Genomic DNA, 24,528 nt, shown 5'->3' on the forward strand with positions numbered 1-24,528 from the left:
TGCTTCTCAGCCCTAACTCGTTATAGGGGGGAGCGCTTTTGAAGGGGATGAGATCTGGGGTGGGGGGAAGAGTGTACGTGCAACCTTGGCTTACAAATACACAGTGAGGGTGGTGGACGAGATCGGGGGGATTTGCAGGAAGGGGCTCTGTCCTGTGCACGGACTTGTCCTTCAAGTTGTCGTTTTAGTAACCGCCGTGCAAGCCCGGCTTAGGTTAGGAGTGGCCGCGATGGGATTTTCTGGTGGGGGGTCCTCCTTTCCTCTGGAAGTTGGGACTTCTTTCGAAGGCTTGTCAGACTGGCAGGCGACACGTGCAAGAGACTAAAAACGATAGCCCCAGCCGTCCCCTGTCGCCAAGGCTCCCGCCCTGAACGGAATCGGTTTATATTTTTTACCGTCTCCTGTCCAAGCAGCTGCTGAAAACGGAGCAGGAGCCTCCTCCCCCTACGCTCTCTAATTAATAAAGAGCACCTTCTCGTTACTGAGTTGCAGTTCGACCCTTTTTCATGACAAAAGGGGCCTGAAAAAATAAAACTGGGACGCAATTATCTCTCACCACCTCGGCAGCGCAGGGCTGAAAGCGTCAATGAACCGAGCCTCCCTCCCGCTTCCTCTTGCATGGGATTTTTTTGGCCACTTTCTGGGCTGGTGCAGGGAGGTGGCGCCTCCTCTCCTTTCTCCCTCCCTCTGGCTCTGACAAACTTGAAACCTAAACTTTTTTTTTTTTGTTTTTCTTTATACTTCTTTTAAAACAACATGGAAGGAAACATCACCTAAGTGCCCCGGCAGCAGGGATTTCAGAGCCTTACAAAACTTGCTTTTTTTTTTCCAAATACCTCTGGCCATGGGGAGCGAGGTCCTGCAAATCGCTATGGATTAAGTGTTTAGTGGGAGATTTAAAGACAGGATCAGGTTGGGTTTTTTTGGTTTAAAACCTGACTTCCTTACAAAGATGTTCCCGGCTGTCGGATACAGGGGGCAGGGGGCTGCAGGATCTGCGGACCGCGAGTTGGTGGTGAGTTGCATAAAAAGTTTGCCCTTGCCGTTCCGGAAAGAGTCTGAGAGAGCAGAGAGCACGAGGACGTGTGGCCCCCCTGGCTGGGAAGGGGGGAGGGGGGCGAGACTCGGGCTGGACCGTGCGGCACGTGCGGCTGAGGGGAGCCCGGCGCTCGCGCGCGGGCCCCGCTGCACGCGGCTCCCCCCCCCCCCCGCTGCACGCGCCCCCCCAGCTGATGCGCTCTTTCCTTCCTTCCTTCCTTGCAGGTGGCGGAGAGGAGCCCCGGCCGAGAGGCGCCGCTGGCCCTGCAGCTCTCCCCCAGGAAGAGGCTGCAGTCCGCCGAGGAGGAGCTGTGCGGCAGCCGCCCCCCTCCGGAGGGAGCCGGCGCGGGATCGGCGGCGGAACCCGGCCACTCGGAGAGGGCGGCCAGCGGCAGAGGAGGCTGGTGCCGGGGCTGCCAGGTCAAAGTCGGCGAACTTCAGAAGCAAGCCCTGAGGCTGGCCTTCCCCGGCTCTCCGACGGTAAGCAGGCTCTGCTGGAGCCCACGTCCCCTGACCGGAGCCCAGATCCTTACCCTGGGACTCTTAAGCAGAGATCCCTGTCCAGAGACCCCCAAAGCTGCCGGAGCTGCGATCCCTGCCCTGGGGGCCCCGGAGCTGAGATCCCTGCCCTGGGGGCCCCGGAGCTGCGATCCCTGCCCTGGGGGCCCCGGAGCTGCGATCCCTGCCCTGGGGGCCCCGGAGGTGCGATCCCTGCCCTGGGGGCCCCGGAGCTGCGATCCCTGACCTGGGGGCCCCGGAGCGTTCCGAGCTCAGACCCCCGCGCTGGCTGCAGGCTTCCCTGCGGCTCCGTGGCTGTCAGAGCTCGCGCGCACGTGGGAGCTGAGAGGGTGCACCCATTCATTATTTATCCATGCTGCGCCTTGAGTCCCACGAAGCCTTGAGAGCAATGGGCGTGGGCTCCGGGGCTCTTTTGTTGTGTGAGTGAACATCCAGCTATTGCCGGGGGGGGGGGGGGGCTCGGTGTCCTGAAAAGCGGCCCTGCTGCTGGGGGGGATGGAGGGCGTGGGCTGCGGGGTCCGACGCGGTACTGTGTAAAAGGGACAGGCCGAGGGTGCCTTGGGGAACAGCTGGAGCCCAGCCCTGCTGGCTGTCAGAGTTGGGGCTTGCAGCTGAAGCTGTGGCTGTAGTTTGTCCTGGAGATTATTGAGACCTATTGCCATACCGTTAGCCATCATGAGAGGCTATTGCAGTGTTCCTTTAAGAAGGAGAATTTAAAATTGGAGAAAAAGGTAAAACCTTGCTGCATGGGTGGCACTGAGCTGAATTTTGGAAAGATGTTTTTTTTTTTTTTTTTTGTGGAACCTCAGGTGGTTGGAAACTTGGGTCCTGAAATCTCCTTGAGTTACTTAACATGTGCAAGGTTGCCTCCATTTTTTATTCTGTATGTAGGGGGAATGCTTTTTTTTTTTTCTTCCTTCTTCTTGCCTTGGCAGTGTGAATGTTTGCCCTGTCTAGGCTATGCATGGCCACCGGCAACAACATTTCCTGCTCCATTGCACACGGGGAATACCAGTTCCAGGGCTCGTGCCAGCTTTTTATTTGACCAGTTGTGGCAGAACGGCAAGCTGGTTGTTGGCTGTACCAGAAGAGAGGGAGAGAGAGAGAGAGTTCAGAACTGGTGAAATACAAGCAGAGGTCTTTCGGTTCTTTTAGGCTGACAGAGTCATACTTGGACAATGAAATAGGTGGACTTTTGTGATATGAGGCGGAGGGAGGTACAAGACAGTCTGGCTTGACGTCTCTCGATGAGGCAAAAAAATACCCATGACCACATGGAAGTGTAGTCATGCTTTAAAAAAACCCCCAACAACCAACCCATGGCTATGTCAAGGGCCATATGTGAAATAGATATGCTTGGGAGTGGCCGTGTACTTGCATGTATGGATAAATACTTTTGTAGCGCTAATTGAACTTCCATGTATGGGGATGAGGCTTGGGGAGCATTTTCTGCAGCTTCTTATGGAGTCTGCAGCAACGCTACCTTTATTAAAATTGCCTTTTGTGCAGTGCTGCCGACACAGTGGTTAAAAAAGGAATCCATCTGCAACAGCTTAGCCCGTTGTGCTCTCCCTATTGCAGAAAGGATATCTAGAGACACTGGCGCTATTAGCATGTGAATCAAGAAGAACTTTCATTTAACTTTTAATTAAAAACTGTTCCGTGAAGAATCTGCCATCCTCTGTGTAGGTGTGGATTAAAAAAGGTGCCACACGTAAGTAGTCAGAGACGATTGAGCTGTTCCAGATTTACTTTCTACAGCCCTGGGAGACAGGGTGGGTCCACTGTAAGTCCCCTTAGTAGGACACTGAAAGTTAAGAGAGGTCGGATGACAGGACAACAAAAACTATAAAAGTTCCAGAGTGCGGCCTTGCTTTCAGGCAGTAACTTGCTTCGCGTCTGTGGGTGGTGACTGGACTGGACGTTTAATTCCCCATTGTTCAGATTAGAACATGAGAACGACTGAATGCGAGAGGGCTGGATTTGCTCTTTGGAGCAGTGAGCTCTTTTAAGATCCATTTTTAAAAAAAAAATATTCAGTAGGTTGTATAATTTGTTGTGTGTCAGTTATGTTGCTGTTTGGTTGAATATTGTTATTTTATGTTTTGTTTTGTTTTTAAAATCCCAGATAATTTCGCTCTCAGGGGGGTTTTGTGCAGTGCTGTAAAAGAAATCATACGTTTTAAAAATAATTGAAAGAGCTAAGCAATTGAATTTTAAGGAACTTTAAACGTGTTTTATGTTTTTTTTTTTTTTGATAGCGTTGGAATTAACACATTGTTTCCAAAACAATGCTTAGCTGGCTGTTTGCAAAGTCTTGCAGAAATAGGGGGTCTGCAGAGGAAGCCAGTCCCTGCTGACCTTCATTGGCATGGAAGGAGTTCCTGTTTGATCCACAATATTCCCATTGTGTTTATATTTAGTCTTCAGTGCAGCATTGTGCTGCTGTGTCAGAAAGCCCAGCTCCCATTGAAGTATTTAATTTTTTTTTTGGTATAAAAGTTCTAGACTGTGGCCTCCATTTCAGGCAGTAACTTGCTCCATGACTATTAGTGGTGACTGGAAGTTTACTTTCCCATTGTTCAGTGTATAAGATTTATACTGACTTGGCTGAAAGCACACAATGCTTGAATTCTTCTGACTTTTAAGGGTGTCTTTTATCTGTAGTTGGTGTCTTTATCTGAGGTTGAAGGATAATGGGCCTTATCTGTAAGCGGGAGGGGAAAACCAATCTTTGTCCTGGGAAAATGCCAGTGCTGGGAGTCAGTGTCTCCTTTTCAGGTGTTCAGGTGGAGAGACCCGGCTTCCAAAGGCCAGCCTGGGTGGTCTCATGTGCTCCAGCCTCAGGGAGGACGGCTTTGATAAGTGCTTGATGATGGGTAAATTAATCCCTTCCTCCCCCCCCCCCCCCCTGAAGCCTGTACAGAAAAGTAATAACTTAATAGCTGGCTCCTTGTTACAGTCCTGCCAACCTTGTTCTTAGATAGTTACAGATGCAAAACTCTAGCGGGTACTATTGGTCAATTCTGATCTGAAAGGAATAATGCTCACAGAGGTTCACTGAGGCTTTTCTCCCATTCTGTGTCTATGGGGGAAAAATGCTTGGCGAGGCAGGCCCCATCGTTTTAAAAGTAAATTACTATTCCCTTTTATAAAACTCTATTATGCCAATTTATCCGGCATGCACTTTTACCAAGAAAGATCGCTAATGCAGAACACATCGGAGAGCAGAAGACACAATAGACAGCGTTAGTGCTCCTGCCTCCTGTCCCTGCAAGTTGCTAAGAGATAAGAGGCAATTTGTGGAACATCGTGTAAACGAGTGCGATGCAGAAAAAAAAAAAGCATTTTGAAAGCAACAGTTGACTCTGGGACTCGTGACTTCCTTTCGCCCGCCCCCCTGCTGTGCTTGAATGACCACTCAAAACGTATCTGGGTAAAACTGGCCACAGCTTTTATTTAACCATATATATATATATATATAACAGCACACAATGTAAATCATAACAACCCACCACCTTCGGCCCAATACCTCGGTGTATATATATATCTATCGCCATGCATTCTTCCGGGACCACACCCACCCCGCGCCGCCTGCTGCGCTCCAAGCAAGGCGACTTCCGTTCACCGCCCCCCCCCCGCCGCGTAGTAAGCAGGGGGGGGGGCCCTGGCTCCGGGCGTGGTCCCCCTTTCCTTCCGGCGATCTGCTCGTCAGCCCGCGGCTGATCCCTTTACCCTAAGTCCTATTGGCCCGGGTACCCGCCCCCAGCCGCGACATTGCGTTGCTCAACTACTATCCCCGTCTCCTTTCTTCATAACGCAAAACAACTTGTACAGGGTGGGGAGGGTGGGAAAACGGCTCTGCTGCGAAAAAAGGGCCGGATGCCACCAGGCTCCGGCCCTTTAAACCCCGGCCGGCGTCATCGGGCTGCGCCGGCCTCCCCCGATGACGCCGGCCTCCGGAACGCCCTGGAAGGGGCGGTGTTTCCTTTTGGCCCCGCCCCTCCTTGCTGACGCTGCCCCGGAACGCCCCCACCGGGCTGTCCTTGCCCCAACGTCATCGGGACGCGCCGCAAGAGTGCAGCGCGTCCCGATGACATCACTCAACGCGCCCGGCTGCCTCCCCTCGCCCAGGTAACTCGTGGGCTCCGATTATATATCGGGCCCACCTATTCTAGCAGCGTTTTGTTTTCAGATAATTTAGCTGTACTTAAAACAGAGTCGTTATTTAAGATCCCCTCTTTTTTGGATCTGGCTCTTATTTTGCTCCGTAGCAGATGTTGTGGTTGAAGTTTTTTTTTTTTCCAAAGCTTGGTAAACTTAAGTCGCTCTCACCGTCAACCAGTCCGAATGCACCAGGTTGCAGTTTTCATGGATTCTTACCACAGACCCCACACGCAAGCATTCATTACACTGATATGTGTAAAGCAGCTGCAGAGCGGACTCATGGAAGGAAGTTTTGGATGAAAAAAAACACAAGACCAACAGCCAACCAAATCAGGTGCTTGGCTATGATAAAAATATGCGCACCTTTTATTACAAAAAATGTGAGAATGTAACCAAATGCAACATATCACCCTGTTTCCCAGCCCTCTCCTGGAGGCACACCTGACCAGTCAGGATTTTCAGGATTACCACAGTGAGATGCATTTGCACTCATTGGAGACCTGGGGTATGCAAATCTGGCTCATGCATATTCATTGTGGCAAGCCTGAAAACCCGACTGGATAGGTGCGCCTCCAGGAGAGGGCTGGGAGACACTGAAAAGTCACTGTAAGAAGCAGGCGTGTACAGAAACAAAGCAAAGAAACAAGCAATCTGATGTTATGAAGAATGAAGGCAGTGCTGCAGATTTAACGAGTCTTTTCATGTTGTCACGAGGATTTCTAGTGGATGTTATCAGCTCTGGGGGGGGGAAACTGGGTTTCTCTGTAGCTTGTGATGCCTTTTATTGGACCAACATGGGAACAAAACCGAAAGATGTCGCAAGTCACAACCAATCAAGAGATAACACAAGTCTCTTCTTTAGAAGTCCTTTCTTATTAATATTCTAGTGGTTTTAATCATCTAAAGATTTCATTTAGAGGAGACATATGGAAAAGGAAAAAAAAAGACAACTAAGCCACAGAAGAGTGCAGAGGCTTCAAGCTGAAAATAAGGATAATTCCATCTCTGCGTTTTCTAACTCTCTGAGAGCTGAGCAAGGCGGCCCTTTCTGTGAACTTATTAAGAGCTCAAAGGGATTTGCATCGTTCCCATTAAGGAGCGAGGGATCTTTCAGTGCCAGTACGCAGAGGTCTCTGCCCTTGGTTTGGAGGCTCTTCGGTAGGACCTCTGGGTGTGCGGCGACGGAAAAAATGCCGACCTCTATCTCCGGTTTTACTGTACTCGGGCGAATCGTCCTCTCTTGAACGTTTCTCCCGACTCGATCCAGCTAGAAGCAGGCATGGGGCCCCCACAGCACTCGCAGATGTGGCAGGGTTGAGGGGAGGCATCCCCCGGAGGGGGAGGGGGCGTGCTTAGGGCGGGATGGGAAAGTAACGTGTGTGGACGGTATTTTCAAATGCACACACGTCATTTTCTGTGCACCGGGGGGGGGGGGGGGGCGTGCTCAGGGCGGGATGGGAAAGTAACGTGTGCGGACGGTATTTTCAAATGCACACACGTCATTTTCTGTGCACTGGGGGGGGGCGTGCTTAGGGCGGGATGGGAAAGTAACGTGTGCGGACGGTATTTTCAAATGCACACACGTCAGTTTCTGTGCACTGGGGGGGGGCGTGCTTAGGGCGGGATGGGAAAGTAACGTGTGCAGATGGTATTTTCAAATGCACACACGTCATTTTCTGTGCACTGGGGGGGGGGGGGGGGGGGGGGGCGTGCTTAGGGCGGGATGGGAAAGTAACGTGTGCGGACGGTATTTTCAAATGCACACACGTCATTTTCTGTGCACTGAGGGGGGGGCGTGCTTAGGGCGGGATGGGAAAGTAATGTGTGCGGATGGTATTTTCAAATGCACACACGTCATTTTCTGTGCACTGGGGGGGGGGGGCGTGCTTAGGGTGGGATGGGAAAGTAACGTGTGCGGACGGTATTTTCAAATGCACACACGTCATTTTTCTGTGCACTGGGGGGGGTGTGCTTAGGGCGGGATGGGAAAGTAATGTGTACGGACGGTATTTTCAAATGCACACACGTCATGTTCTGTGCACTGGGGGGGGTGGGGGGGGCGTGCTTAGGGCGGGATGGGAAAGTAACGTGCGGATGGTATTTTCATATGCACACACGTCATTTTCTGTGCACCGGGGGGGAGGGGGGTGGGGGGGGCGTGCTTAGGGTGGGATGGGAAAGTAACGTGTACGGATGGTATTTTCAAATGCACACACGTCATGTTCTGTGCACTGGGGGGGGTGGGGGGGGCGTGCTTAGGGCGGGATGGGAAAGTAACGTGCGGATGGTATTTTCATATGCACACACGTCATTTTCTGTGCACCGGGGGGGGGGGGGGGGGGGGGGGGCGTGCTTAGGGCGGGATGGGAAAGTAACGTGCGCGGATGGTATTTTCAAATGCACACACGTCATTTTCTGTGCACCGGGGGGGGGGGGGCATGCTTAGGGCGGGATGGGAAAGTAACGTGTGCGGATGGTATTTTCATATGCACACACGTCATTTTCTGTGCACTGGGAGGGGGGGGGGGTACTTTTTCCCTGTGACAGTTTTCCGGGAACCGTGGACTTTGCGCCCATGCACACAGCCTGAATGTCGCCCTCTCTATTTTTACGAGAGGAAGAATGAAATGATTTACTGATGCTTTCATGGCCAGTCTACGAGCATTTGTGGTCACAGCTTTCCAGCTGCTCTTCCTAGTCGCCTTTTCTGGGTTTTTTTTTGAACTGATTGGTTTTGTTACTTTCTCTTCCTCCTTCTTGGGATACTTGGGGGTGACCTGGCCACCTCCTGCCACCCTCGCTTCCTAGTTTAAATGCTCGATCATGTATGATCTGAGTTGTTCACTTGGCCTCCTCTTTCCTGCACGCAGACAGATATAGGCCAGCCTTACCCTATAACCTTTTATTGCTCCATTCCCGGCCCCAGCCTCCAATGTATCCAACACCACTTTCCTTCCACCAGGTTCTGAGCCAGGAATTGGAATTGATCTATGTGGCTTAGCTTTCCCTTTCGGTTTCCATGAACGGGTAAAATACTTCAGAAAAGGCAATAATAGTCTTTGCCACGTGCCTAGTCCTCTTCCCTATATTTTGGAAATCTTTCTGTACCTCAAGGATATCATTTCTAGTAAGGCCAGTGGTCCCCAGACGGATGATAACATTGATATCCGAGGATCTGTTTTCTTCTGCAGTTGCGTTCACTATCTGGTTGCTAGTTCTACTTGCTGAGGATCCTGGAAGGCCTTTAACAGTTGGGTCCCCATCAAAATGATTTCCCAGATTGGTTGTTCTGATGACCGATTCTCCCAGGAGAAAGAGTTTCCTCTTATGTCATTTAATGATGTTTAAGTGTTTCCGGGTGACTACATCCCTTTCAGATATCACTTCATTTTCTATTGCTGGAGCCTCTTCGTTATCCAAGGCAGAAAAGGTATTATGTTAGGGTAACTGTTGGGAGAGTGAGTGTCTCTTTATCACAGGCCTTATTCTGCATGCAAATCATTCACACCGCATATTCATTCTAGATATCCTGAAAACCTGACTGGTAGGTGTGCCCTGAGGACTGAGTTGAGAACCATTGCTCTAGATTATTTTGGATCTTGGTGGTAGTAAGGCATGGCTGAAAGGTAGTAATCTGGGTGTTGAAGCTGATCCAAGTGTTTAGAATTAGGTACTTATTTTATCCATCTCTGCAAGCCATATTGATGCTGTACAGAATCTGGTGGCAGTTAGTAGCTGGACATCTTGAAATCTGATGAAACTAAACTCTAGAAAGACTTACCTCTGTAGGCTGGGGTAAGTAAGATAGACCTTACCAGATGGGAAATCAATGTCAGTACAGAGGGAGGTGCTGAACCTGGGGTGATTAACTGATGAATATCTTTCTGGGCATCCCCAGATTCATTAAGTAGTTAGGGGAAAGCGGGAAAAGTGGTGGTGGAGGAGAGACAGAGAGAGAGGATCTGCAGGGAGGTGGTGGAACAGAGAAAGTTGGTATGCATTATTCTTTTCTTCCCCCTGCTAATCAACAACAATTTCGGGGTGACTACAACTCAAAAGGTCCCAAGTTTGGGTATATTTATTTATTAATTTTCACAAAGGTATATTCTGCAACTTTCATGATTATCTCCCAGGATGGAAAATGTGCTCCTCTCATGGAGCTTTGTGAGGGAAGCAGCATGGACTGAGGTTTGGTTATTATCTATTGGACAGCAGGCCTTCAGGTGCAGTGCTCCCCAGATATGGAATCAACTGCCAGGTAAGGTATAGCTGCCACTGAGTGTCGATCTTTTGAGGAAATTAGTAAAGACTGTGCTTTTGCAAAAGCATATATGGATTAGAGGATGGGGATAGTCTTGGGGCTGGATTTGCTTTGAGTGAAGGCCATATTCATCCACCACGTGCCTGTGCTAATTAGCCGACTGACTAGTGCTCTATATTCAGTGGTTCAGCTGTGCCGCTGAATATACCCGACTACCTTAAAGTTAGATGGATAAGTTAAACCGGCTAAATTTAGGACAACCCTATGGTCCAACCAGAGCTGGCCAGATAATTCAGCTGGTTAACTCTGAATATTGAGTTAGCCAGTTAATTGATGCACCTCCCCGATCCCCACCCCCCTGAGTTATCTGGCTAAACTCTTAGTCGGATGAGTCACTTATCCAGCTACATGGTGCCTGCTGACACTGGATATTAGCCGGGTAAGTTCCGTTTTGATTATCAGCTTAATAGTGAAGAGAGGTCTATGGAGGTGCTGAGGGAATGCTAGCAGCTGGTGAAGAGTAATGTAGTTGAAGGGAGTTACAATCCAATGGTCTAAATGTGTTGGTTATGAAGGTGCCAACAGTGGAAGCAGTTTAGGTTACAGGGGGTGAAGTTGCTCACCCATGAGTCAGAGGTGGAGAGGATATATTTTGCTGTTTTTTTTTGTCTAATATGGTAGGGCGATACCTGTAGTTATGTGATGTTTGTTATTTTTAGTGTTGTTGGTGATCCTGTGGTTTACTGTGGAACCTGTGTCTTGTGTTAGATTAAGGTGGGGGCATTTAACATTTACTCATAATTCGCCTAGGGTGCTTAGCATATGGTGAGAGAGAAATACGATGAAATAAATAAATAAATGGGGAATGGGAACTTATGCAGTTATCTATCCAGGGCAGTGAAAACCTAACAAGGAAGCAAACAAAAAAGGTCAGGGTCAGGCTTCTCCAGCTGGGATAAATCCCTGCAGTGTGGACAGAGATCACTGGGCAGGGTGGATGGGCACTTGATTTTTTTTCTTGCTGTCAGCTACTATGTTACCATACTACCTAGGTGGAAGCTGCAATCGGTTATTTCAAACGGCAAAAAACCCCAAAAAAAACAAAAACGTAAAGTGCAAGTTTACAGATTAGCAAATTAGTATTTTACCGCCTTGAATTTTCACATCATACCAATGTCATACCATTCCTTTCTTGTACTTCAAGGCACTTCCAATGAAACATTTACATACAATTGCATAAGCTGTAGTGATGGAGAAAATTGTCTCTTATTTCTTCTACCTATGCATTTCTAGGTCACGTTTATGATTCATCTGTAATTAAGACTTAATTTCCAGAAGGTAGCATCTTTACTTTGACTTGACTGTAAATCTGCCCTGGGCGATTGACATCAAATGCAGATTTGGTTTATGTACACTCCTTAACAAAGGATGATAATACAGCTACATATAAATGTGTTGAAATATGAGCTGGTTCACTTTACTGAGCTAGGATATCCTCGTTCTAACGAGACAACATTAGAGGTGCAATTCAGAAGCTGAGGCTTGTACAAGGCGGCTGTATTGTTTCTGCAATCTGCACACCTTTTACCCAATTTACACTGCAAAACTAGCTTAAGTGAAAAAAGGGAATTGAGCCAGTGATGCATTGATTAGCCCTAACCCTGTATCTGTGCCTCTAGATATTTATTATCAATATCTAATGCTATTGTCTGTGATTGGCGTTATGCTTTTATTTCAGTCTCACTAGAATAATTATATATTGACCAACACATAAAAAGAACCCCTTTTAAATACTAGTAATACACTATAAACATAGTGCATTTTTCCAAGCATCTATCACCTGTGGCATGGTGGCACAGAAGAAGTAGTAACAAACATAGGGCCTCATTTACTAAGCATTTTTCCCGGAGACTCAGAATGGGAGATAAGCCGTAGTAAATCTGGCCCGTAGATTGTGTGCTCTGCAGGGCAAGGGTACTTGCCTACAGTACTTGAAAGGCAAGCAATTAGATCAAAACATCCAAATCCAGCTAGTGTTCAACCTTATTTTTGCTGAATTGTTCAGATAATAAGAGCATTGCTGAAAGAGTAAGAGGATTACGGAAGTAATGGTCGATCATATGTAACAGATGTTTTCCTTTGTGTATAAAACTGATGGAAGTCCATGTAAAATTAAGATGTACATTTGTTCTTTTTCAAGGTGTTTTGAAGTTCCCTGGGAAAGAAGGCTGTACTGAATAGCAGGGTAACTAGGTATAGAGGACAGTGAAACTTTATGGCTTATAAGCTCCTGTGGTCCCAGGGCACATCGCTAACCTATTGCACAGTAGGGATGTGCAGAGGAAACATTTTTGTTGTGGTTCATTCATTCTTTTCGTAGGGCAGCTCCATTCATTTCAAATGAAAAAAAAAACCATTTTCGTTTGATTTATTTGTTCATTCATTTACCATTATATTAATGGGGGAAGCAATGCAGCCTATTTTGCACTTCCAGATTGGGATTTTATAATCTTTACTAATGAACCTGATGGGTAGACATTGTCAGAGGGGTGAAGGCATGCCAACACATCAAGAACATAAGAACATAAGAAAATGCCATACTGGGTCAGACCAAGGGTCCATCAAGCCCAGCATCCTGTTTCCGACAGTGGCCAATCCAGGCCATAAGAACCTGGCAAGTACCCAAAAACTAAGTCTATTCCATGTAACCATTGCTAATGGCAGTGGCTATTCTCTAAGTGAACTTAATAGCAGGTAATGGACTTCTCCTCCAAGAACTTATCCAATCCTTTTTTAAACACAGCTATACTAACTGCACGAACCACATTCTCTGGCAACAAATTCCAGAGTTTAATTGTGCGTTGAGTAAAAAAGAACTTTCTCCGATTAGTTTTAAATGTGCCCCATGCTAACTTCATGGAGTGTCCCCCTAGTCTTTCTACTATCCGAAAGAGTAAATAACCGATTCACATCTACCCGTTCTAGACCTCTCATGATTTTAAACACCTCTATCATATCCCCCCTCAGTCGTCTCTTCTCCAAGCTGAAAAGTCCTAACCTCTTTAGTCTTTCCTCATAGGGGAGTTGTTCCATTCCCCTTATCATTTTGGTAGCCCTTCTCTGTACCTTCTCCATCGCAATTATATCTTTTTTGAGATGCGGCGACCAGAATTGTACACAGTATTCAAGGTGCGGTCTCACCATGGAGCGATACAGAGGCATTATGACATTTTCCGTTTTATTCATCATTCCTTTTCTAATAATTCCCAACATTCTGTTTGCTTTTTTGACTGCCGCAGCACACTGAACCGACGATTTCAATGTGTTATCCACTATGACACCTAGATCTCTTTCTTGGGTTGTAGCACCTAATATGGAACCCAACATTGTGTAATTATAGCATGGGTTATTTTTCCCTATATGCATCACCTTGCACTTATCCACATTAAATTTCATCTGCCATTTGGATGCCCAATTTTCCAGTCTCACAAGGTCTTCCTGCAATTTATCACAATCTGCTTGTGATTTAACTACTCTGAACAATTTTGTGTCATCTGCAAATTTGATTATCTCACTCGTCGTATTTCTTTCCAGATCATTTATAAATATATTGAACAGTAAGGGTCCCAATACAGATTCCTGAGGCACTCCATTGTCCACTCCCTTCCACTGAGACTATGTCAATGTGACACCAAAAGTGGCACGAAGATCCCAAGGATCTGCAATAGGGCAAAACGGCATCAGCAGTGCCAGGAGTTTTCCAAGGCATCATTAGAGGAGCTGAACAGCAGTAAGAGTGTCCAGATCACTCCAAGGCTTAAAAAATGTGGCAAAGGACACCAGCAACAGTGGCATGACCCTCCCAAGGATGTATGAGAGGGGCAAAGTGGCACCAGGTGTGGCACGAAGGGCTCAAGACACCATGAAGGGGGAACAAAGCATCAAAAGAGGCAGAAAACCCCTTAAAGCTGTGAAACAGGGTGAAAGTAAGTGAAAGAGCATCATGGAAACCCCAAAGCATCATGAGAGGGGCACAAAACAACCACCCAAAGTGGCAAGAACACCCAGTGCTCCAAGTGAGGGACAAAGGGTACCAACAAAATTGGTAGAAAGCCCTAGGCAGAGAGAAGCCAGAAGAAATCCCTAGAGTCAGCAAGTGTTGTAGGGGAAGAGGACTTGGAATGAATCTCCTAGACAGCTGGAGCAGAGGAGGAAACGCTTTAAGGTATGAAGATTAGGTTGGAGCGGTGGCGGCGGTAGCAGTGGTACTGGCGATTATTAAAAACTGAAATGGCCATCTGACATGCAAAGCAACAGATGGCCAGGGTAAGAGCAAGAGTCAGCAAGTACCATAAGGGAAGGGATTTGGATAGAAGCTCAAAGACAGCCAAAGTGGGAGAGTCCTCTTTCAGTAGGAGGAATGTGGATGATTCTTCCAGTGGACTAATATATGCTTCTGTCAAACTGTAAAGATAGAGCCATGCACATGTTATGTACACATGGCCAGTACAGTGAAACTGCAAATTAAATCAGTTATGGTTCCATCTATTACTTGTATAACTGTCATGATTGTAGAGCTAATACATGCCAATGAGCACTGACCCCCAAGATATGGTGTGTGAAATTGCAAACACTATAAATGTGTCAAGGTCCCCAAGGCGTATAGTGCAGGGAATCCCAAACAGCACAGAGGTGTCTGTACCTCCAAGGCATCACAACCAGCACAGAAGTGTCTATACCCTCAAGGTATACAGTGCAGGGAATCACAAACAGCATAAAGGAATCACAGACACTCAAGGCACATGCAGGGAATCGCAAACAGCACAGTGTCTATAAGCCCGTGATGTAAAATGCGGGGAATTTCAAGCACTGTAAAGGTACCAAAGTCCCTAAAGTGTACAGTGTGGGGAATCTCAAACAGCACAAAGGAGTCTCTACCCCCAAGATGTATAGTGTAGAGAATCTCACACAGCGTAAACGTGTTAAAGCCCCTAAAGTGTACAGTATGGGGAATCGCAAGCAGCACAGAGGTGCTTGTACTTTCAAGGCACACAGTTTGGGAAATTGTAAACAGCAAAAAAATGTCTAAACCACCAAGGCATAGAGTGCTGGGAATTGCAAACAGCACAGAGGTGCACATACTCACAAGATGTACAGTTCAGGGAATTGGAAACAGCGGAGTGTGGGGAATTGCAAACAGCACAAGGTGTCTAAACCACCAAGGTGTACAGTAAAGGAAATCACAAATAGCACAAAGGCCTAGATAGACCTTAACAGATAATGTAACTCCAAAAAGAGATGGAGTATGAGGAGAAACTTGTATTTATTTATTCTTTTCTCACATTTATTTTTTCGGGGACAAAATATACCAGTATAACCAATAAAAACACTGGGTGAGAGAACTAGGCTGCTTTGTAGAGGGGTAGAACAGAATGAAGAACCTTAAAAGAGGTGGGATGGGAGGAGAAACATATATTTTTTTCTTTTTTCACATTTTTTTTCTGGGGGCAAAACACCTCATACAACCAGCAACCAAATAGAATGGTAGAACTAGATTGAGATCCAAACAACAAACATCATGGAGGTACCAAAACTTCCATGCTGGTAAATAATAGACATAGTAGGTAGTTATATTAAGAGCATGACAACCAAGGTGGTATATCAGGAACATGGCATATAAGCAGAGCAGTAGCAGTAAGATCTCTAAGGTGGTATGTCAGGGGTACAGGAGATAGGTAGATTAGAAGCAACAAGACCCCTAAAATGTACGTCAGGGGCCTGGCAGATAAACAGAGTGGAAGCAATAAGATCTCTAAAGTGGTATATCAGGGGCAAGGCAGGTAGGTGGAGTGGTAGTAGTAAAACCCTAAGGAGGTAATTTTCAAAGGAGTTACACGCATAAATGTAACATACTATTGTAACAATTTTCAAAACCCATTTACTTGAGTAAAGAGTGCACTCACATGAGTAAATCCTATGGACAATTCAATGGCATATATTGTAGCAATTTTCAAAAGCCCACTTACTCGAATAAAGTGTATTTACATATGGAAAACCCCGTTTTACTCAAGTAAATGCTTTTTTAAATCAAGCCCTAAGGTAGAACATCTAATGCCCAGCAGGTAGGCAGAATAGAAGCAACAAGACCCCTAAAGTCTACATCAGATGCATGGCAGATAAACAGAGTGGTAGCAGTAAGACCCCTAAGCCGGTATATCAGGGGCATGGAAGGTAGGCATAGTAGCAGTAAGATCTCTAAGATGGTATATCAGGGGCATGGCAAGTAGACAGCAATAATAGTAAGATCTCAAAGGAGGTACATCTGGGGCATGGCAGGTAGGCAGAACAGTTGCAGTAAGACATCTAAGGTGGTATATAAGGGGCATGGCAGGTAGGTAGAGTGGTAGCAGTAAGACCCTAAGATGATACATCTGAGGCACAGTAGGTAGGCAGAACAGAAGCAACAAGACCCCTAAACTATATTAGGGGCATGGCAGGTAAACAGAGTGGTAGCGGTAAGACCTCTAAGGTAGTATAACTGGGACATGGCAGTTAGGCAGAGCAATAGTAGTGAGACCCCTGAAGTGGTTTATCTGGAGCATGACAGGTAGGCAGAACAGTATCAGTAAGACCCCTAAGGTAGTATATCAGAGGCATGGAAGATAGGCATAGTAGCAGTAAGATCCCTAAGATGGTCTATCTGGGGCTTACAGTGTGCGGCTCCTGCTTGCACTACTCTCTGAGATGGCCACTCGTGCCTCTGGCGCTTCTGTTCACACACCTTATCTACCAGCATCTCTTTTATGGAAGTGAGTTGCTGGGACTGGGCGGCGAGACTCCTTTTTACCCATGGATCACAAAATGTAGCAAGCATGTATGTATTGTTTTGTATGAGAGGTTTCAATCTCTCTTGCATCTACTGCTGCATGGAGCCCAGAAACTGCAACATCTCTGCAGGGACTGATCATCAAGGGCAATCATTTCCCCTCTGCTCCTCATTACTACTTTAGAGGCTGCCTGCCTCTTGCCCTAGGATAGAGCTATGGAACACCACCTCATTTCCTCTATTGTGGGTTGCTGCTTCGGATGCGTGGCTGAGGACTGCTGGCCTGCCACCTGACTGATGGAAGGGGCCGTGGGATCAGCTTGGGGAAAAGTTTTACCTTTTCAACCTCTTTTCTCTGTCTTTTAATTTGACTGGCAGAAAGGGTCCCCTGATGCCAGTGCTAGTGGGTGCTGCTTCTCCAAGTGATGCTGCATACTAGCATTTGTTAGATGCCCCACTTTCTTCCCCTGACTGATATCATTATTGCAGTGAATTCACTGAGAAAAATGTAGATCCTCTCTCACTTTAAAGTGCCTCCAGATCAGGGATATTTTCGGCAATCTCTTCTCTACATTCTTGGGCGCTGATGCTGATACTGGAGTTGAGGTTGAGAGTGGACAGTAAAGAAATGTCAGAGGCATTGCTTATACTCTCTACCTGCACTGCCTTCTCTAGCTGAAGGTTGCTCTCATCACCAATAGTATTATCATCTATCTCCCCCATCACTGAACTGGTGGCTAAGATGCTACTAGCTGTTTAAGTTCTGATTCAGGGGATCGCATATAAGATTCTTCCTCAGAATTAGTTGTTGAAAATATTGCCTTCATTGTCTCAGAAGCAGTAATTAATGTAGAGGACCATGCAGCTGGTTTTGGCTTTTACACTTCTGCTGCCCCAGTTTATCCTTCTGCTCTGCTGCTGTCTGCCTTAGATCACTTTCCCGGCTTTTCCCTCTACTCCAAAACAAGAGGGAAAGGAACAGGTGGCGGTGGCACAGGCTCTCCAAATTTCAGTTTCTTTGGCCTTGAGTTACCTTCTACTCATGCCACTCTGCAGCTCAAATAGACTCTTTTTAATTTTGGGTTAGGACTAATGCTTTTTTATCACTGCTTTTTTTTTGAAGTGCATTGCCTACTGAGGTTTTGGATATTTCAAATGATACTGTAGCTATACCTCCACTCACAGTACCACTAACTCTGTGGATAACTGTCTGTCATACACACATACATGCACATATATACAGTGCATGTGTGCTGTGCTGTGTGCACTAGTGCTGACTGACTCCACACACAAACAACTGTTAAACACTAACAGAACCAAAAAGACTGGCAGCTTGGTAAGACTCTTATCTGCAGTCTCTGAGCATGCACTGCTTGCCTTACTTGTTTTTAGACATTTAGAGACAAAACTATTACTAGTCGGATGCAACTGCAGTCTCCACACTGTCTCCTACTCTGATCCTCCCCATTGGAGAAAAAGTGCACTGACCCTCTTTCTCACCCAGAGAGTGTGTGAGAAAACTGTAGGTTGGAAATCAGAAACAGCTCTTTATCAGTCCCAAATCCATGTTTCTAGCTTTTTTTTTTTTTTTTTTAACTCTGAGAGAGCTTCTAAGCTCAAGTCCTTCTGTACTAACTGCTGGAGAGGAAATACAGAGCTTCTTGCACATAGGCTAGTCTAGAAAGATACTTCAAGGTGATTTGTCTTCTGTGTGGTTTCCTTGCCAACTTGTCCTGATTCAGCTCTGAAAAGAGACTCTGACAATACGGTGTGGTCATACAGGAAAGAATTGGTTACAAATTTACCTGCACTTGATTATTTACTTATAGCAGAGCCATAGACCTCAAAAGGGCATAGACATGAATGGGAAGCATTAACAAATGAACTGTAAAGTACTCGTTTCTTTTGTGGGATTCTCCATTCATTTCTGTGGATCACAAATGAAAACATGTGGACTCATTTGTTGTGTTTTACCCATCCTCCTGTTTAAAGATTTTGAAGCCCTGTGACCCAGCTGTGGAATCCTATGACATCCACTTCCCCTGCCCTATCTTATAAGTCTCTTGTCTTCTTTCAAGCTCTTTTTTTTTCACTTTTTTGCTGAGCTATTCCAGGTGCACAAATGAAACATTTTATCATTTCATTTGCACCATGGATTTGGCCATGCTTTCGCTTTGTAGACTTGTGGAGCTGGATATAATATCTATGAATGGTGCTCTGTAAAAATCAGATTTTTCTCTTCCCTCCTTCCTTTGAGTTCTTCCAACAGATTTGCAGTTACACGGCTTTCAGGTACTTAACTGTGCAAAGCCTTTTCTGGCACATGCAAGAAAGGAGGATTAATGCATCACAAAACTCTACATTCTCTGCTTATCCTTCATTTTCACGTTAACCCGCCAATGCCCAAAAGTCAGGATCTCTTAAGATGGAGTGCCAATACCAAGTGCATTAATATTCTTGACAGAAGCGTGGATTTGCCAGAGCCAAAGGGGTTAAGCACATAAAAATCCAATTTGGAATCCTGCCTTCAGATTTGCTCTGTAACAGCGGTTTTTTAATTTTTTCTAAATTTGTAATCTTGTTTGAATCTGCACTCAAGGCCGAGGCCATATTATTAGCATATGCCAATAATTTTATTCCGCTGTTGAGTGTACCCCACATGAGAACTGATCCATTACGGAGGAGTTTAGAGCACATCTGAATATTTTAAAAGTAATACATTTGTTTCCCCCCCCCCTCCAGCTCTTCTGTCCTACCCCACCCAACTCTTTTAGGCAGTGAATATTATGGCAATGTGTATTCTGAATACAATGAAAATAGAGAATAGGGAGAAATTAGGGTTAGAGAAAGAGAAAATTCATATTCTGGTGAGAAAATGTCACCTACTGCTATATCCTTCATGTCAAGTTTATTTCCCTGTGTAACAAGTAACTGCTAGCGATGCTGTATGGTGTGCTAATAAAGGTTCACTTTCCATCCCAGGAATTTCCTATGCTTGCTTGCATAAAGGAAATTTGTCAAGAAAGCTTGCTTCAGTAGGCCGGATAACCCTCATTTTGTCTTCTTTTACCCCTTATCCTGCTTCCCAGAATACATGAGCACGCAGCAATGTAATCTTATTCATTAGTAAAACCAGGAACACTAGGCTTCGTTAAGTAAAGCAGAAGTCAGTGGTAAGGTGCCAAGGAATAAAGGGAGTGCTCTGGAACAATTATTAGAACGTGTCAGAGATTACAACCATATTTCAAATTTGAAATATTTGTCTCTTTTTAATGAACAGATTCAGAACTTTAGGAGGGCAAGCAGACTGAGTAGGGGGGCCATGGAAGTAAAAGAAGATAATTAAAATATATGATGTGTTACAATATAGTAATGATGAGTTTGTGTTTTTACTTGAATGGATTTATAGCTTTTAATTACATCTTAATGCCAATATTATTGCATTAGGAACACTCTGGGCCCTTTATGTAGCATTTCATGCCTGTGTTCTTATACCTATGAGAAGCTTCAGCCTATAACCCTGACTATTCTGATTGCTGGATTACTAACTTTTGTAGGAGTTCCCTTTAATATCAAAATGTTTGGTTTCAGAACTCTAACCAAGAGCATAAGAGCTGGGAAGTAGTTTTGCGAACTGTAAGTTCCTTGAAATCCGAGAGGCCAAACCAGCCCGAAAGGCCAAGTCCATGAAATTAGATTTCATTAAGTTTGTAAAAATCTTGGCTTCAATTTATATTCATTTCTAACTAATTGTACTTAGGAATCCAAGAGGTTATCGTTTTGTTTTTTTTTGAGATGGAAACCCTGTCGTCCCCATAATTTCAGGTTTTTGAATGACCAAGTTTAAAATGGCCTTTCCTACCTGCCATTTCAGCACCCTCAGGAGAAAACTTGGTCTTATCAATTAAGCATAATCGCGGGCTAGTCTTACCCCGGCACTCTTATTTTGGGCTTGCACCTTCGACCTTCAGTTAGAATAATTCATACTTCTTTTGTTGTGCGTTATAAATGTTATGATGCAAGAATCAATAAATTAATTGCCTTTCTCCGTGGGTCTGAAAACAACTTGTTTTGTTTGTGTAGCGTCCCTTAGGTCTCCACTATCCAGTTGGTCTCTAGATCCCTAGGCTGGGATTTTTTGTAGTTTGCAGACCATCCCTGCAGGCACCTCCCCAGAGGCCTGCCTGGATTGGTCAGCATTTTTCTTTAAAAGGCAGCTCTGCCTGTGAGTTGCTGTGGCTTTGATGTATTTGGTTTCTGGTCTTTTGAGTTGCAGGGGTGGGGTTTGGGGAGTGCTCCTCATTGTTACCCCCCCCCCCCCCCCCAGCCTGATCCCAGGGAAGTAACACTGGAGAGTCAGATTTTTGTTTTGGAGTGTGGAGGAGCAAAGAGATTATTGGGGTTTTCCCAGGTCTGGGCACCCAGCTTAGATTTAAGGAAGAGGCACTTTTTCCGGTCTGGAAGGAGAAGTCTGTGCAGAGTGGAGGAGAAGTTGCAAGGAGATTTTGAGAAGAGTGGTTTTGTGTTTTTCCTGACAGTTCACTTTTTTTTTGGGAGCCTGCTCCTGCCTAAGGGAGGTTTTCAACCCCTGCCACGGGAGGTCAGGAAGGTGCTGGGACCCCCTTCACCCAGTTAAAGAAGGGACAGCAGTGACTTTACAAGAGTAGTGACAGAGTAAAGCAGAGGGAAGTAAGTTTGCAGTTTTGTTCCAATTTTGGGGAGGAATTCTTTCGGCCACCAGTTCCTGCCCACAGAGAAGGAGTGAGAGACTTTGGATTTTAAACTATTTAAGGCAGGGGTCAGGAACCTTTTTGGCTGAGAGAGCCATAAACGCCACATATTTTAAAATGTAATTCCATGAGAGCCATACAATATGTTTAAAACTAAATACAAGTAAATGTGTGCATTTTATGTAAGATCACACTTTTAAAGTACAATAAGTCTCTGAAAATATTACACCAGGCCTTAAGACACCAATACATCTCCTATTAGGAAAACGGACCAAGTCAGGCTGCTATAGAGTCCTACACAGAAACTACACGCCAGCAGAAAACCTCACCTGAATCACATGCTGTCCCTCACCTAACATAGAATAAAGAGACCAAAACGCATAACAAGAAGCATGCAGAAAAAACTGAATTGGAAACTGCAACAAGGAAAAAAGGAAAAAGGAAACATCACCCATCCTTATAAAACAAATCAAGAAATATAAAATCATCAGCAGTAAAACTGTACTAACAAAAAGAACATATTTTGAAACAGCTGATGAGTGGAATATCCAATAATTAAAAACTCATATAAAACATTTCCAGATACCAACAAAATATTTCAAAATAGCAGACACAAAGACCCAGTAATGAAAAATAAGGATACAAATTTTTTTTTTGCTTCATACCTGGGAACGTTTGATATCCAGGTGTCCTGAGATTGTTCTGAATTAGCAGGAGGAGGGGTGGTTTGCTTGGAACTTTCTCCTCTCTCAGTCACATACAAGCGCTCTCTCTCACACTGGCTCTCAATTACACACCTATACAAACATGCTCTCAGTACTCACATATACACATGTTTTTTCTCTCTCACTTATATAGGCTCTTAATTACACATTTACACACATGCTGTCTATCTTTTCACGCTTACACACACACACAGGCTTTCAATCACACACATGCATGCTGTCTTTTTCTCTCACACACAGACTCTCATTCACATGCTTACAAACATGTCCTCTCTTTCTCTCATTTACACACAGGCTCTCAATCACATACTCACATGCTCCCTCACCTAAATCAGCTCTCAATCACACACAGACACACATGGTCTCTCTCTCTCATTTAAACACAGGCTCTCAATCACATACTCACATGCTCCATCACCTAAACCAGCTCTCAATCGCACACAGACACACATGATCTCTCTCTTACTTATACACACAGGCTCTTAATCATACATACACATGATTTCTCTCACACACAAAGGATCTCAATCATACACACATACTCTTTCACACAAACAGGTTTTCAATCACAAACTTACACATACAGGTTCCCAATGGTAAACTTACATTCATGCTCTCTCTCTCTCTCTCTCTCTCTCACAGGCAGGCTCTCAATCACAGACATACTCGCTTTCACATGTACAGGCTCTCAATCATTCACATACATGCAATCTCTCTCTCACTCACTCACTCACACACACACACAGGCCCCCCCCCCCCGCGGCCCGGAAGAGGAAGTGGAGCGTATCGGGTGCGTGCGTGGCAAGAAGAGGCCACGCTAGTGCGCTCGGCATCGGCCCGAAGAAAAGAAGACTGCAGCGCGGCTCGGAGGAAAATGAAGAGGTTCAGCCGCGGCCGATGGGACTCCGCCTCCGCGAGGGCTGAAAATGAAGAGGTTAGCGTTGGGAGGAGGCTGCTGCTGCCGCGAGTTCCCGGGGTGGGGGAGAGAGTGAATGAGCGAGCAAGCATGTGTGTTTGATCGCTCATTCACTCTCTCACCCCCACCCCGGGAACTCGCGGCAGCAGCAGCAGCCTCCTCCCAACGCTAACCTCCTTCATTTTCAGCCCTCGCGGAGGCGGAGTCCCATCGGCCGCGGCTGAACCTCTTCATTTTCCTCCGAGCCGCGCTGCAGTCTTCTTTTCTTCGGGCCGATGCCGAGCGCACTAGCGTGGCCTCTTCTTGCCGCGCACGCACCCGATACGCTCCACTTCCTCTTCCGGGCCGCGGGGGGGGGGGGGCGGGAAGAAGAGAGCACGCCGGTGCCGCTGACTCCAGCTGTCCTGCCGCGTTCCGCCCGGCATTTTAAGCCCGGGCGGAGGAGGACCGGGGAGCAGCTGGGTCAGCGGGAAAGTGTGGCGACTGTCTGTGAGCCAGATGCAGCCCTCAAAAGAGCCATATCTGGCTCGCGAGCCATGGGTTCCCGACCCCTGATTTAAGGCTTTCTACCATGAGAAGTGAGAGGTTTTTTTTTTAGCATCAGAGAAAGAGATAGGAGATTTCAGCCTTACTAGGAGCCCTCTCTTTATCACCCAGCCTGGTGGGTCTTTTCCTAGTGTTTTCCACCGACTCAGCTTGTAATCCGGGAAAGGGCAGCCTGGGGCTGTTTATATTTAGTGTGAAGAAAAATGGAGAAGCTTTCTTGTGAATTGGACTTTCAAGTATTTGTTTTGGGTTACAGTAAACATTTTGTGGGACATCCAATCGGAGTGTCCCGTGTCTCCAAATTAAGAGGCCTGCCAAGAAGAAGGGCGTGCCAAGTGGATCCAGAGAGTTTCAAGGAAGTGAGGGACTGTGTGTGTGTGTGGGTCCCCACCCCCATGAGCCTTCTTTGTCCTCCTCTCCGTCTGAACGAATCTCGGCACCTGGGTGGCCTGTTGTGAACTGTGTTGGTGTGGAATGAGAGGAGACGGCGGGCTGGAAGCAGAGGTGCGTCCCCCCCCCCCTCCCCAGGACCACAGTGAGCCCCCTGCGTTCCCGGGAGTCCCACCAGGATGGGATTACATTACAACATCCTCTGGCTTAGCAGTGTCTGCCTTGACCTGTTGATACCTTTTATTGGATCCTTATGCAGAGTGATTTGTAGGAGACAGACCATGCCTGGCAGTGTTGTACAGTTCTTTCCGTTGAGTAAATAGCCCTTGTTTGTTAGGTCTAAGTGTATCTTCATTTAAGCCCATAACTACAGTTAAAGAGATAAGTAACATAGTAACAGGGTAAATGAT

General features: G+C 46.2%; 1 protein-coding gene across 2 annotated transcripts in view; it reads left to right on the forward strand.

Moving 5' to 3' along the window:
* The first annotated feature begins 705 nt into the window (after window positions 1-705).
* The window catches only part of KIF26A (kinesin family member 26A), a 234,830-nt gene continuing 211,007 nt past the window's right edge, over window positions 706-24,528 (forward strand). For both annotated transcript variants that reach the window (XM_029598057.1, XM_029598058.1), the window contains exons 1-2: window positions 706-1,015; window positions 1,264-1,518. In XM_029598057.1, the coding sequence (XP_029453917.1) occupies window positions 953-1,015; window positions 1,264-1,518 (318 nt within the window). In that variant the 5' untranslated portion in view covers window positions 706-952. The remainder of the gene's footprint in view (window positions 1,016-1,263; window positions 1,519-24,528) is intronic.

The sequence above is a fragment of the Rhinatrema bivittatum genome, chromosome 4 (assembly GCF_901001135.1).
Source record: "Rhinatrema bivittatum chromosome 4, aRhiBiv1.1, whole genome shotgun sequence".
NCBI classification, from domain to species: domain Eukaryota; kingdom Metazoa; phylum Chordata; class Amphibia; order Gymnophiona; family Rhinatrematidae; genus Rhinatrema; species Rhinatrema bivittatum.